At 44.9% G+C, this 15,846-nt stretch overlaps 1 protein-coding gene across 1 annotated transcript in view; it reads left to right on the top strand.

The window, feature by feature from the left end:
- Positions 1-11,605: 11,605 nt before the first annotated feature.
- SDHAF2 (succinate dehydrogenase complex assembly factor 2) overlaps positions 11,606-15,846 on the top strand; it is a 34,532-nt gene continuing 30,291 nt past the window's right edge. Inside the window, exon 1 of the mRNA XM_086955600.1 lies at positions 11,606-11,731. Within this exon, the coding sequence (XP_086811726.1) occupies positions 11,696-11,731 (36 nt within the window). The 5' untranslated portion in view covers positions 11,606-11,695. The remainder of the gene's footprint in view (positions 11,732-15,846) is intronic.

Genomic DNA, 15,846 nt, shown 5'->3' with positions numbered 1-15,846 from the left:
AAAACCAGGTAGCTCCATCGGGCAACATGCAAAATAGTTCAGTCTCAGTGGCGAGGGAAGAGGTTCACAGAAAAACAGGGTGGGGACAAAGGACAGGCGCAAGCGAGGGCAGAGGACAGAAGCTGGAAAGAGTAGGAGCGGAGGGGGGAGGGTTGGGGAAAGTGGGAGCACATATTGTCAGCAGCCGCAGGTTGATTTCTTTTATATAGCGCTGGCTAGACCCGGAGGTATCAGAGCGCTTTACATGAGAATCAACAATGTAACAGAAAAAGTTCAACAATTACACAAAGCATTCAAAACATAAGCAATACAATTAGGAGAGGAGAGAAGAGAGAGGAGAGAGAAAAGTAGTGGAGGGGGCAGGGGAGGTGAGAAAGCGAGGATAAGGAAAGAGACAATAAGGAGAGACGAAAAGAAGTCTGTCAAAAGATCGACTGGGTAGGTGACGACCAAGGAGGGAATCCACGGCCCATCTACCCTATAGCTAAACTAAGTAGCTCCACCGGGCATCAGACAAAATAGTTCAGTCTCAAATAAATTGAGAGAGGAGAGAAGGAGAGATATAGATAGAGAGAGGATGCGTGAGGAGCCGACAGGCGAGAAGAAAGGAGGTGCAACAATGTGGTTCAACAATATACCAGAAAAAGATCAACAAGTAAACATAATATCAAACAATCAGCAATACATTAGGAGAAGAGAGAAAGGAGAGAGAAAGTAGTGGGGGGAAGGAGAGGTGAGAAAGTGAGGATAAGGGAAGACACAACTTTAGAGACGAAAGGAAGTCTGTCTAAGGACCGACTGGGTAGGTGACGACCAAGGAGGGAATCCACGGCCCGTCTCCCCTATAGCTAAACCAAGTAGCTCCATCGGGTATCAGACAAAATAGTTCAGTCTCAATACATTGCGAGAGGAGAGAAGGAGAGACCTAGAGGGAGGATGCGGGCGGAGCCGACAGGAGAGACGAAAGGAGGTGCAACAATGTGGTTCAACCATATATCAGAAAAAGATCAGCCATTAAACATAATATCAAACAATCAGCAATACATTAGGAGAGGAGAGAAAGGAGAGAAAAAGTAGAGGGGGGCAGGGGAGGTGAGAAAGTGAGGATAAGGCAAGACACAACCATAGAGATGAAAGGAAGTCTGTCTAAGGACCGACTGGGTAGGTGACGACCACGGAGGGAATCCACGGCCCATCTCCCCTATAGCTAAACAATGTAGCTCCATCGGGCATCAGACAAAATAGTTTGGTCTCAAGTGGCGGGGGAAGAGGCTCGCAGAAAAACAGGGTGGGGACAAAGGGCAAGGGCAGGTGAGGGTAGAGGACAGAAGCTGGAAAGGGTAGGAGCGGAGAGGGGGGAGGGTAGGGGGAAGGGAGAGGGGAAGATAACGTCAGTAGAGACGCAGAAGCGTTTGCCCGAAGTCCGGCTGGGTAGGAAGGTGCCCACTAGAATAGTGGACATCATATGCCAGGCTAACTTCTCACAATGCTATCAACAATTGTTCATTTAAGTCTGTACGAAATTCTGCTGTACTCACAAGCCTTCAGACATCGACCCACACATAGTTTGGGAATCTCTGGAAAAGGCAGATAAGACACTGAAGATGTGTTGCATTTAGTGCGTCTAGAAATAGAGAATGTAACCTTCCGGGGAAAACCTGGGTCTCACCAAATTTAAGGCGCGATCATCCAAAACCCTTTCACAAGATACTAGGCAAAGTAACATGGTTACTTTGGCGGATACCTACTTTCTCAAGAGATATTTGTTGGCCGGCCATGCCTCCAGAAATCTTAGCACAATGGATACGTCCCAAAGTGCTGAATACTTCTGGCGTGGAGGGTGGACAATACGGATACCCCTCAGAAGTTTACAAACCATGGTGTGCTTGCCAACTGGTTTCCCGTCCACCGTCTCGTGGCCTGCTGAAATGGCTGATCTGAAATTATTGACCGTACTGAAGAGGCAAGAGAAGACAGAAAATTAATTATTAAGGTGTAATGTCCTCCAACGGGATTAACATTCCGTTCACTGCACCAGCCACACCATTGTTTCCAGCAAAGACACATAACATGGGTGTGTGTCGGTTGACCAGGCCTCACTAATGAAGTCGCTAGCTTCCTTTGAAAGTCCTGGGATAGCCCATCTGTCCCAGAAACTCGCCACGCCACCAAGGAGAGTTGACTCGACAAGGTCAGTGGATGTGGAAGACCTCCAGAATCCAGAAGGTGATTTCGCCGAAATGGAAGAAGAACTGGGGAGGCACATGACACTTCCAGAAGTACTGGGAACCATTTTTATTTATTTTTTTTTTTTTTGGTCCTCATAAATGCCACCAGTAGATGTTAGCTCTAGATAGACGTACTTCAGGCCACTGACACAAACCTTCCTTAACCGCCCTTGTGTTTGTGGATAGCCAGTGAAGATCGCCCAGAGGTAGGGTTAATTCCAATCCAACTCCCTTTCCCGATGTTACTTGCTACTAAGGGAGGACAAGACCATTTAACCTCTGGCATAATCATTGGACTTTTTGTTGTTATTTTTCACACCATGTTTTCAAAGCAGACCAAAGCTTAGCAGACTTTACCCCTCCGCATAGTAAATCTAATCTACTCACCGCCATGATGTTCTTGAGGCAATCAGCAAATTTTGGAGGGAGTTCTGATTTCCATTCTTTGCAGATCTCTCTTCTAGCGATGACAACTACATAGAAGATAAACTCTGATATACAGCTATTTATGTCATAGTCAGATAAAAAACCAAAAAGAACTAGTCTGGGAGTGCATATGATAGGAGATAACAGTACCTCTTCCAGAAATCCACACACCTGTCTCCAAAAACCACCTAATTCAGGGCATTCGACAAACATGTGGATGTCGTCAGCTGCAGAAAACTTGCACCTTGGACAAAAGTACTGTATTGTTGATATTTTGGAAAGTTTCTCCGGAGTCCAATAAGCCCTGTACATTGTGAACAGATGATTTCTTCTCAGGTTCGATGGTTTAATAACTTTCTGAGACATTGTAAAAGAATCTGACCAGACTTTTGTTATATCATTCGAGATCTGTACTGCGGAGGTATCCATAATTTAGTTATTTCAGCCTCCAGGTTATCTTTATCTTTACTTCCCACTATGATTTTATACCATTCAGCAGTCTCACCCTTCCATCCTCTCTGCCTAGTTATTAAGTCAAGCGGGAGGCTCTCCTCTTCCGTGTTCCAATTCTGGCTTCCCCACCATGTAGACAGTTGGTAAAACTTAAACCTTGTGATGGTACCCTCTGTTAAACGTAAAAGTGTTTCCCAACTTAATAATCTTGAAACGTCGCAGAGGTCCCCCCATTTTTTAAGGCCAGCTTTCTTCAGAGGTAGAGCTAATTGGTCCAATAGACATTCTGGAGTACCAGGAGAGTCCCAAATTGGGGCTTGAGAGTGATAATAAGAGATACCTATAATTTTCCGCATCCATTGCCAATTATCTAAGGTAGTCCGTAGAAGCTTTAGTCGAATCTTTTTAAAAAACTTTTGGTCACCAAACTTAAATAAAAAAAAATCTGCACTATATGGAAGGTCTGATAGCATAGCTTGAAAAAGTCTGCCGTGTGAAGTAGAATCCAATTTGTTGGCTAAAAGTCTAAAGTTCTTAAATTGGAAGGCGTAGCAATACGAAAGTAAATCCGGAAGTGCCAATCCGCCAAGTTTTAATCCTCTTCTGAGCTTCTTCTAGGCTATTCTGGGGGATTTAGTAGCCCAAATAAAAGTACCAATTCTACCTTGCAGGTTAGAGATATCCTTTTTATTAAAAATTTAAGGAATAGAGTTAAACAAAAAGGTAACTTTTGGGAGAATGATCATTTTAACTAAATTCACCCTACCAAATGTATTTAAAGGAAGGGTGTTCCATCTAGTCAAGAGTTTTCTGATATCTTTTACAACTGTTATCCAGCTGGTCTTGGGAGTGTCATCCAGATTTTGGGTGAGATAGACCCCCAAATATCTAATTTTAGATTTTGCTTCTGCAATAGGGACAGGGTTATTCCAGCTCATTATATCAGTTTTGTCCCTGTTAATACTGTACCCTGATATTGAACCAAAGTCTTCGGCCAGTCTAAATAGTTTTGGTATTGCTTCTTCTGGATTAGAGGCATATAGGAGTAAATCATCAGCGTAGAGAGCTGTCTTAAGTTCTAGATCTCCTATTTTGAATGGTTTTATTTCTGGATCTTGTCTTAAGGAACATACGAAGGGTTCAATATAAATATCGAAAAGAAGGGGAGATAGAGGGCAGCCCTTCCTTGTCCCCCTAGAAATACTCAACCAGTCAGTGAGACTACCATTAACCAAAATCTTAGCTCTTGGGCCCCTATACAAAGTTTCGATTCCCTTGATAAATATCTCTGGGAAGCCAAAATGTATCATTGATTTCCAGAGAAAAGGCCAATTCACCTGGTCAAATGCCTTGGCCGCGTCTATAGCTACAATGGTAAGTGGTGCTTTCCTTTCAATTGCGATGTCTATTGCTCCAATCACTTGGAAAGTCAATTCATTCAATTGGCGACCCGGTATGAATCCCCGCTGATCTGGGTGAATAATTGTCTTAACTACTTTTGCAAGCCTCGATGCCAGGATACCAGAGTAAATTTTTAAATCTGACTTTAAAAGTGAAATTGGCCGGTATGACTCAATCTTTTCTGGATCTTTGTTTGGTCTGGCTATCAATGAAATTGTGGCATCTAACCAGGAGGAAGGAATTTGCTCTCCCTGAATGAAAATTTTATTAAAGAGTCTCTGTAGTGGGACCAAGATTTCTTCCAAGTTATCTTTGTAGACCTCCGTCGGGAGTCCATCGGGGCCAGAGGCCTTATTTCTAGCCATCTTCTTCAGTTGTAATCTAACCTCTCCCTCGGTTATCTCAGTAGATAAAAAAGCTTTATCAAGGTCATTTATCTGAGGCAGTTCTATTACGGCCCACCAATTATCCAGTTCTCTCTGCGGCCCCCTGATCTTCTCCTGATATAGTTCTTCATAGAAATTTCTGCTTCTCTTTTGATCTCAGTATCTTCTTTTAAGGTCAATCCAGTCCCACGCTGTATTAGAGATTTGATATTGTTTCTGCTCCTCTCCGTCCTGGCCTTCCAAGCTAACAGGGACCCACATTTCTCGCCATATTCAAAATTACGAAGCTCACTTACTTCCCACTTATCTAGAATTGTTTTCTCAGCTCTTGTTTTGAAATCCGATTGTAATTTGGGATTCTCTGGAAAAGACAGATAAGACACTGAAGATGTGTTGCATTTAGTTCGTCTAAAAATAGAGAATGTAACCTCTTCCGGGCAAAACCTGGGTCCCACCAAATCTAAGGCAAGAACATCCGAAACCCTTTTACAAAATACTAGGCAAAGTAACATGGTTAATTTGGCGGATAACTACTTTCTCAAGAGATATTTGTTGGCAGGTCATGCCTCCAGAAATCTTATCACAATGGATACGTCCCAAGGTGCTGAATACTTCTGGCATGGATAGTGGACTATACGGATACCCCTCAGAAGTTTACAAACCATGGGGTGCTCGCCAACCGGTTTACTGTCCACCGTCTCGTGGCCTGCTGAAATGGCTGATCTGAAATTATTGACCATACCTGAAAAGGCAGGAGAAGAAAGAAAATTAATTATTAAAGTGTAATGTGCTCCAATGGGATTAACAACCTGTTCACTGCACCAGCCACCCCATCAATTCCAGCAAAGAGGCATAACGTCTGTGTGTGTTGGTTGACTAGGCCTCACTAATGAAGTCGCTATCTTCCTTTGAAAGTCCTGGGATAACCCGTCTGTCCCAGAAACTTGCCACGCCACCAGGGAGAGTTGACCCGATAAGGTCAGTGGATGTGGAAGACCCTGGGATCCAGAAGGAGATTTCACCGAAATAAAAAGAACTGGGGAGGCACATGACAATTCCAGAAGTACTGGGAACCATGCCTGCGCTCTCCAGAGTGGTGTTATCAATACCAATTCCACTTGTTGTTGACGTACCTATGCCAGAACTCTGGGAATCATTAGGAACGGGGGAAATGCATAACCCAGTTTGGAGCTCCAATCCTGGAGAAAAGCAACTGTGGCCAAGGCTTCTGGAGGCCAACTGAAAATAGATGGGATTTGACTTTTGAGACGAGAGGCAAATATGTCTATCTGACAGGGGCCCCAGATACGGTTCAGCTAAAGAAAGACTTGCGGGTGAAGTCTACAGTTGCTGAAAACCCGAAAGTGTCTGGACTACCAATCTGCCACAGAGTTGTTGCGGCCTGGGAGATACTCTGCCTCCAGTGAAATGTGATGCTGCAGACAAAAATGCCAGAACTCCATGGTGATCTCCACCAACACCCGGGACTTTGTCCCTCCTAGCTTGTTCACACACCGAATTGCTGAGATGTTGTCTATACGAAGCAAAATGCAGCAGTCCGACTTTAACTTGGACAGGCTGCAAATCGCAAACGAGCTTGCAAGAAGCTCCAGACAACTGAAGTGCATGGTCAATTCGTCCTGAAACCACTGTTCCCCGTCGAGATCAGTCCACACCTGATACCCAAGAACCAGTGGCTGGCATCCCATTTGATCACCATCTCTGGGGTGGAGCCAGAGATGGCCTTGCCGTTCCAGGATTCCATGTGGTCCAACCACCATGCCATCTCTGACCTCGCATCCTCTGAGAGGAGAATCTGCTCGGAATAATGGCGGCCTCCCGGAGATGCCCAATTTTCAGTCTCTGAAGAGTGCAAAGGCCCAGGGAATATTGCTTAGATCGAGGACGCCAGGAAACCCGGTACTCAGGCTACTGACTGCAAGGATACAGGCTGCCTGTTCGGAATCAATCTCAATTCTCTCTTGATATTCCTGACCTTCTGCATTGGGAGCGCAAGCTGACACGAAAGAGAGTTGATCTGGAACCCCAGGAATGATATTGCTGTGTTAGGGTTCACACCGAAACCTAAGCTCTGGAGGATTGAAATCGACCACTCGAGATAAGTAATCACTAGCCGGGGACTCCGCGCCATGATGATGATATCGTCCAGATAGATAGTCAGACAAACTCCCCAAACCCTCAAGTATGCTACCACTGGGTGCAGGAGTTTTGTGAAACACCATGGTGGAGAGGAAAGACCGAAGGGAAAAACTTTGTATACATAGTAAATTCCCTGCCACTGGAATTGAAGGAAACATGGATGGGGTGCATATATGGGAATGGATAGGTAAGCGTCTTTCAGATCCAGAGGTACCATTCACTCTCTTTCCTTGAGGAGATTGCGGAGAAGATGGATGACTTCCATCTTGAAGTGGCGGTAAACATCCCATCCATTCAAATCCTTTAAATTCAAGACTGGCTGTGATCCTCCCCCTTTCTTCTCTACCAAGAAGACGCTGCTGAAGAAACCCAGAGGGTGGGGTTCTGTGATTACAAGTACCCCTTTTTGTAAATGAGTCTGAATTTTCGAGGAAATAAAACTCTGAGGGAAAAATACATCATTGATGGGGGAAAAACCTGTCTGGGGGAACTGTACATTTCTATTTTGTACCCCTGCACAGTCTCTAGTATCCACGCGTCCTGTGAAATCGTCTGCCATACATGAAAGGAGTGAATCCTGCCCCCCAAGACAAGCTGAACATAGAATTATTCTCACCTATGGTCCCACAATCCTGGATGCTTCCTTGATTTCCTCCATATCTACCCTTTCTGAAGCGGTTCTTATTGGCGCGACGGGTAGGATAGAAGGTAGGGTTGTTTGAGTTCTGGTAACACCCACGCTGCTGCTGATAAGCTCTTTGCGGCCCGTGTTGATACCCTCACCTGAATGAATGACCCCTAAATTGTCTGGCCCTGCCAAAAACCTGTCTGAAGGCTCTCCTTAGCGATCCTTGTCTAATCCGCTAAAGGTAGCGACGAACTTTGTTGAAAGGTTGTCTGAAGAGGAGGCCTTGGGCTAGAGAGCCGGTTTCCAAAGTATATAGTTCAGCGAGTCTTGGGTACAATTTCAAAAGGATAGACCGCCTCCTTCCACTAGACATGGCGCAGTTAGTGTTCCTTCACTGGAGTATGGCCCGTTGCGTCCATCCTATTAAGTTGTCCGCGTCAATAGACGTATCGGATTCTTTTGCCCAGTAATCAAGCTCCAGAATTTTTGTAAAAGGGCAGGACATGTCAAGGAGCATGTCCTGGCAGGATCGACAGGCTCTATTAATTCCCTTCTTTGGATCTTTTGAGTATTTCTTGAGATAGGTCACGATGGTGGGGGTCTACCTCCGGGGTGTCAGCTATCTTGCCTTGGAGGTCCGAACGGGGCATTCTGAACGCAGCCTAGCGAGAACCTCTTTATCGAAGGCTTGGCGCAGGTGGTCTTGTACATAGTCTGCCACTTCTTGGGGAGTGTGGGGGGGCAGCCAGGTTTTAGATTTAGGGTGAATGATTTCCAATGGCTCAAAGGTGAGCAGTTTTGATTGTGTCGGCGTGTCCAGATGACATTCCGTCCGCAAGCATTTGCTGGGTTTGGGGGCCTCATCCTGGTCCGAGCTCTGGTGAGAGGAGGATGCGTCATCCTCTTGAAAAGGTTCGGAAACAGCAGCCTCTGATGTAGCGCTATAGTCATGCTCTGTGGGCATGCTGGTAGCTAGTCTGGCGAAATTTGCAGCTTGGGGCACCCTGAAGGAGCTTCCCCTTGGGTTTGGCCTGCAATGGGGGAGCGGGTAACCAGCCCTGCTGTGCTGCATACCCACATAGGTGGCGCTTTGGGGGTTCAATCGCCCGTACCAAGTCCCTATTAACCAAATGTTGTACTCCCATATCCAGAGCATTGACCAGTTCCTGCTCCAGGGACCCCGTGAGCTCCTCGTGGTAAAACTCTTCCTCATAGGAATCTTCAATTTTTTAAGAAATACAGTGGAACTGATAGGAAAAGACCAAGGCCGAAAGTCATATGGTGAGTATACCCAATTCAGGAGCAATACAGGGGGGGGTAGCACCAACCCCAGGCAACCCAGGCACAGACAACAGTCTCAAACCAATATGAGGTGGAGGGAGGGCTTACCAAACGCTCTAGGCAGAGCCTATGCAATATTGTCCAACCCTGAGCAGTAGGATCTGCCGGGTTGTCAGAAGAGAGCTGCCTCAAAGTGAAAGGGACAATGGGAGCAGTTATACGCGGTTCCCTGCGTTACTCAAAGCTTCCCGGCCACTGGAAGCGACCAAAATAGCTGCCACACATGCACAGTGACACACATTGAGGCAATCAAAAAAAAGGTTTGCGTGTCTGTAATAAGTATAGATGTAGCCGAAGGTAAGTTGATTAAGTAGCTTTATTAGATCTTCAGTACAGGATTACATGAAGGATTAGGTCTTAAGTACTGAATATAGAAAAGCCCCACCACTTGCTGCTCAGCCCAGTCTCTCAACTGACATCCATCCACCAGGCATCCACCACATTCTATATTACATCACACATACCAACATTCCACTATTCATCCACACTGGTTGAGCAGAAAGACAGGTAAGCGGGGAAGATACATAGCACCCAAACCAAGATACCACAGTGTCACAGAGATGCACACCCTTGCTCCCCGTCTCCCGCGCCACACTGAAAAGCGAAGTGGGTACGGAGCGCCCGGTTGGGAGGCAGAGCGCTCCCATAGGCACCAACAAGATGCGCCACTCAAGCAAGAACTACGGTAAACTCGTAGCTTGCGGCGGCGTCTTACTATTTACTATACTAATAAAAGGGAGACCGGAGGCTGGCATACATTGTCATGGACTAACCCCACTACGGTAATTGTTGTATACTGTATACTGTGTATGTATTATTCCTGACACGAGATGGCACATGGCTTCACTCGTGACATCTCGTGTCAATCGCTTTCAGTTATGCACATGCTCAAGCCACTGCATCTTTCGAATATGTATGTGTGTGATGACTTTAGAATGGGGGGCATTAACTGCTAGACTGGACTTACTTCAGACGTGTTTCCAATAAACTCCTCTCATCAAGCTTCCTGTGTCCTCCAGTCTTTCTTACACTGGCGACGAGGGAAAAAAGACTTTATCTTCCTGCTCTAAGAAGATTTCTTCTTTGAATTCTTAAAGGAAAAGACAATTTTTTTTTTTTACGTTTAACCTATCCTTGAACTACTGGAACTTCTTGAATTCCACATCGACTCAGCGCCTCAAGCGGATTTCTACTACGACTCAAACGACACCCACCCCCGCTCTCAAAGGTATTTTATTAACTTTCATTTACCTTGAGGTCTTCGGAGGGTTTGGGTTTATCGTCAGCGCGAGTCTCTGCCTGCTCGAGTTACACGCGCGCACGCTTGCACGCGCGCATGCGCGAGCTACGTGGAATCAAAACACTTCGTCATACGCTTTCAGAGCAAGGCCAACGCCTGTAAAAACAAAGGAATTTCCATGGCGGCCATCTTAGATTGGTAAACTTTATCGAGTTGTGTTCTTTCTTCGTTTTTTTTTCTCTTTGAAGTCCGTTTTTCTTAGTGAAATCAACTCTACTCGATTCCTTCTCAACTCGATTTCATTTTAAAGTATTATTTGGATTCTACACTAATTTTTTTTTTCCTCCAGTCTTTCTTACAGTAATCCTAGCATAAACACAAAGCACTGACAGCGCACAATAATTACCGCACAGAAATAAGTGCCTACGACACACACTGTCAATAACAGGAAGATAACAAATGTTAATTGGCCGTGAAGCAGCAAAGAAAGAGGATACTGTACCATCATAAAGGGTTTATATAGAGCGCTGGGTCTATGGTTGGAAACGTGATACAGTTGGGTATCATGAGATATGTAGAGACAGGCGTGGAAATCCCATTGAACTCAAAGGGCTTCAGACGCACCCCCCACTCCCCCTCCCCGTTGTGTGTGGCAGCCGGGGATGAGACAGTTTCCCGGGCACACACACAGCCGCACCCGAGCACTTCACAGGTCTTTAAAAGACCATTTGCATGTTATGAGGCCCTGCTGTTGTTTCACCCCTCTAAGAGCCCCTGCAGCTCCACTCTGCATGTTGTTTAAAGATTCAGCGCCCCCCCGAATTTTTTTCTAAGCCCCCCCCCCCCCCCCCCCCCCCCAAATTTGGCTCTAGTTGCGCCTCTGTGTAGAGAAGTTTTACCTTTATGGTTAATTGGCTGCTGAAAAGTAGTAAAGAAATGAGAAAGCATAGCTCATAACTGCACTACTAATATAGAAATTTCACAATAAATGAAAGACTGAAAACTAGGCAGCACTGTATTCCTAGATAAGAATTTCACATAAAAAAACGATCAAACGGGTCGTGACTACCAGCGAACGTGCTCCGGAAGTTATAGAGCTTATTGTGCTCATCTTTGCCTACTCAAATATCTTTACTGTCCCTACTTCTACCAATCCCGTGCCCACCTAGAAGTTTCCCAAATGGCATTCACGTGACTGCACGGATAGCAGCGGTCTAACTTTCAGCAGAGGTGCTGTGCGCTCTTTTATCTGCTGCGCGCGAAAGTCTCTTTTTTATGTCCACTGGAGCCCCTCTGTCTTCTTCCTTCTTTTGTTTCTATGGCACTTCTGTTCTTGTCCGTTCTCTCTTTCAATGGATGAGCACAGACTCCTTTAGCCTGAACCGGAAATTTTCAACGCGCACGCACTTTTTTTTCCCCCCCTCACAGACTCATGATGTTTACATCTGCGTTATTACCAAGGATCCGGGTGAGTCAGAGACGATTTAAGGAGGGGGCACAGTCAGCCTTTCAGAGGGCCAACTGATAGAACAAACTCTTATTTCTTCAGGGGCTCTTTCCATAGTGACCTTGACTAATTTTGAAACAGGTTGTTTTAAACAACGATTCCCTTTAATTTATTTTTAATGTCGGTGATGTGCGAGTCTACTACGAACAATTCCAGAGAAACTTTTGTTTGTCTCACGCAAAATCCGTTTGAGATCAAAACAGACCTTGCATTTGAGACAAGCATTGGCATAGCCAATAGGTCTCGCCTTTGGGACCTTTTAAGTGTTCCACGCAACAGTTGATGTTGTTGCACCAAGGATATTGGGCTGCATAACTAAATACTTAAAAGGTCCCAAAAGCGAGACCTATTGGTTATTCTAATGATTTTTCCATATACTTTAAAAATCTGTAACTTTCTAGAATAATTAAGGACTAGCGTGCACTCAGGTAAATGTGTATAGAAATAGATTTGAAAACGTAAGGATTGATAGTTAACGGTATTTGTGTGTTACTAATAATATTATATTTAGGCAGTTAGGTGATAAGATTCTGTATGTAGAATGTAGAGGTAGAGGTTGCGTTTGGGTGTCAAAAGAGCATCGTCTTTAAGTACTAAATTGGTGCTAGCTGTAGATACAAACACAACCATAGACCACCAGGCAAAAGGTAGCAAGTTATGGTACCAAGACTAGTGCGATCGCCCATTGGTTGTCGAGAAAAACAACAGATTTCACGCAGTGCTTTAAATGAAAAAAAATAAGTGCAGGTACTCATTCAAATGAGATTGAGGTGTGGCAAGTGGGCGGGGCTAGGGGCGGGGCTAAATGAAGATATAATCATATATAATAACTACTGTACCAGTTGCAGCACATATCAAATCACATGAGAAATGCATTTACATCTGTAAAACAGATTAACTCATCACACAAAATGAAAGCCAAACAGGATGATATATTAACATTTCCTTGTTTTAGAATATTTGCTGCTTCTTAATGCTATTCTGTTATTTGTTGTTGTTTGGCACAATACAATAACTTCTCAAGCGTGCGCACCCACACACACACACACACTCCCCTTAAAATATCTCCTCAGCATGTTCTAATTCTCTCCCTCTTTCTCTCACAGAAGATTAGGCATACACAAGCAGGCAAGTCACAGCCATATGCAAGCACTCACACAAAGTCTCAGGTGGGATTAAAGCCATTTTAAACTCCTTACTTCCCATGGCTTTTTTAATAGTCGCTGTCAGCCTGCTGCTTTCTTCGTGTGTTTGCACAAATCCACACAATAGTGTGAATGTGATTAACAGTACAGTGCCTAAATGGGGCCTCAACTGTCAAACACAGTGTGATGGTGAAAACAGGGGTATCATGCAAAAAAGCCCATGCTGAATAGTTCAGACGCAGCTCAGGAATACAGTGGGCCTGGGCTGTCAGATAAGTTCCAACGCTGACAGCCTAGTGCTCACCAGCACTTGCAGCCAATACGCCTACCTTTCATGCGTACCGGTACTCTCCTCACCTCACTTCTTTACATTTCTTCCTCCCCCTTCCTTCTATGTTCACCTTGTCTTTCCCCCCCAACCAAATAGATCACCAGTTGTCATAGGAGTTCATTGCTGGAGCGCTGCAGGTTCCCTGCTATTTATTGCCTTAAGGGCAAGGCTACCTTCACACCCATAAACCCATTGCACCGGTCAGTAGCTATCATCATGTAAAGGGAAGTAGCTCCTTTGCTGAATAAAAACATGAAAAGAAAACCGACCGAGGTGGATGACTGTCTTGCGCTGCCACTCACTTTACTAAGGCCAGTGCGATACCCTAAATAGGACTGGATTAGTGACTGGAGGCCCTACTCATTTCACGCACCTGAGGGAAGGGTTGGGGTAAGGGGCTAAAGCACTTTCATCCGAATGGTTGCTGCACAGGTGATTGACAGTGCATGTCTGTCTAGAGACCCTGTCCTGTTAATCACAGTGTGACAAGAGCCCACTCAAACCCCTGCAGTTTGAGAACAATGAAATGGGCGCTGCTGGAATCTTCAGCAGCAACTCTGTGAAAGGGCGTCAACTTAACGGCTCATTAACTTACAAGCTGCAGGGACGCTCTGCCCTGGAGGAGATGCCTAACCTGAGCCAGCCGTCGATCAGGGTACCGGTACTCTCTCTGTGCTACAAAGAAGTGCCGGTACTGACGGCCCAAAAATTCGGAAGTGCCGGTACTCAGTACCGGTGAGTACCGGCCCATTTAAAGCACTGATTTCACAGGAAAATACACAACCAAACATACCCAACACTGGCTACACCAGATCCTGTGTTGCTTCTGTACGTTCTATACTACCCTATTGTGTAATATATTTGTTTTGAAAAATCAACTAGCTTTCTGTGGGTTCTACGACCAGCTGCGGGAAGTCTTTTAACACTCACTCGCCAGTAGACCCACGAGACTACAGCAAACATGCATACACAGCTTTCGTTACCAGGACAGTGTTATTTGCCAAAAGTGCATTTTCTGGTTCCCTTGGATCCGCGTGGATAGGTTAAGAGGAGCGTATCTCGCGAACAGTGAGGTGCCCACCGATATCTTGTGATGCCGTCATGAAAATCACGACAGTGGCGTCACTTCCTGAGGCAGAGAAGAGACATAGTCAACACCACCAGACTTATTACATGTACCTGTGATTACTTGTTGCATTGCAGTCACGAAAGCGGCATCCTGCGACGGCCACAGAATGTCACAGTGCATTAGCACATACGAGACCTCTGGCCAGAGTTAGGAATCAAACAACCAATATAGCACAAGACAAGCATTGGCCGCGTGACCCGGCTGGGAGTTAAATTAAACAAGCATTGGCCGCGAAATGAAATAATAATTTAAAAAAACACGAGTTGTGCGTACGCTGTGAAAAAAAGTGCTGTGCACGTTGCGCGCGCTTGTGCGCGTGATAGTAAGCTGGTCGCCAGGAAAGTAGCACTTTTCAAAGCAGCTACTAAGGCCCACATGCATCATTGTGTCATTTTGCATTTCTTAATTTGCGAAAAATAAGGAATCGCAAATTAAGAAGTGCAAAATGCTATGCATCATTTTTTTCGGTATTTCTTTGTGATTCGGTAAAAATCGCAATTTTTACCGAATCCCAAAGAAATACCCAATTCTTAAGTATATTTTCGCAATTCCCATTGATTCCTATGGGCCAAAAGGCCCATAGGAGTCAATGCAAATTGCGAGTGGCACTTAGAAAATTTCATGGGTGCAGGGGGGGGGTCCAAAGGATCCCCCCATGCACCCCTGAAATGTATTTTTCGCATCATGTTTCACACACACATGTCCAAAGGACATGTGTGTGTGAAACATGAATGTTGAAAAAAATACATTCAAAGCATTTTAAACACTTTTTCCAAATTTACCGAGTGGTTCAACCACTCGGTAAATTTGGAACCCTAATTGCGAATTTCCACTTGTCAAAGTAATGATGCATTGCTTTTAAGAAGTCGCACATCTGCGACTTCTTAAAAGCACCCGCAATTTTAGAACTCGCAACAATGTTGCGAATTCTAAAATTGCTTCATGCATCCCAAAAAGCAGTTTTGCATTCGCAAACGGCCGATTTTAAGAAATCGCACCGTTTGCGAATGAAAAAGTGCTTGATGCATGTGGGCCTAAATGTCTCGGCCAGCCCAGCACATGAACCACATAGGAAGGAGAGACTAATTAGGAGTACCATCCTTTGAACATAATCAACAGAGCATGATCGGTACTGACCACCAATCACTTAATCACGTAGCACTCGGATCCAATTATAGATATAATGATTGTTAATAAGAGTTATTCTTGACACTTAATATAGTCACCAAATCTTTATGCACTACAACAGGCCATTAGACGACTATAAGATAAATAACATATGTATGTTACTATTCTGGCTAAGGAGAGAAATAAAACTTTCCCAATCGGTCGGCTTTACACGGATTAGTCAAGCTTCAAACGATATAACATTAGAGAGGCACTCCAATATGGCCACGGTAACTACATATTCTGCTGGGGGTATAAGCAGGATGATTTGCATCTCGCAAGACTACTATGCAATTAGCCCCAT

This window comes from Lissotriton vulgaris, chromosome 2_1, assembly GCF_964263255.1.
Source record: "Lissotriton vulgaris chromosome 2_1, aLisVul1.2, whole genome shotgun sequence".
Taxonomy (NCBI): domain Eukaryota; kingdom Metazoa; phylum Chordata; class Amphibia; order Caudata; family Salamandridae; genus Lissotriton; species Lissotriton vulgaris.
This window is presented reverse-complemented; position numbering and strand designations above follow the sequence as displayed.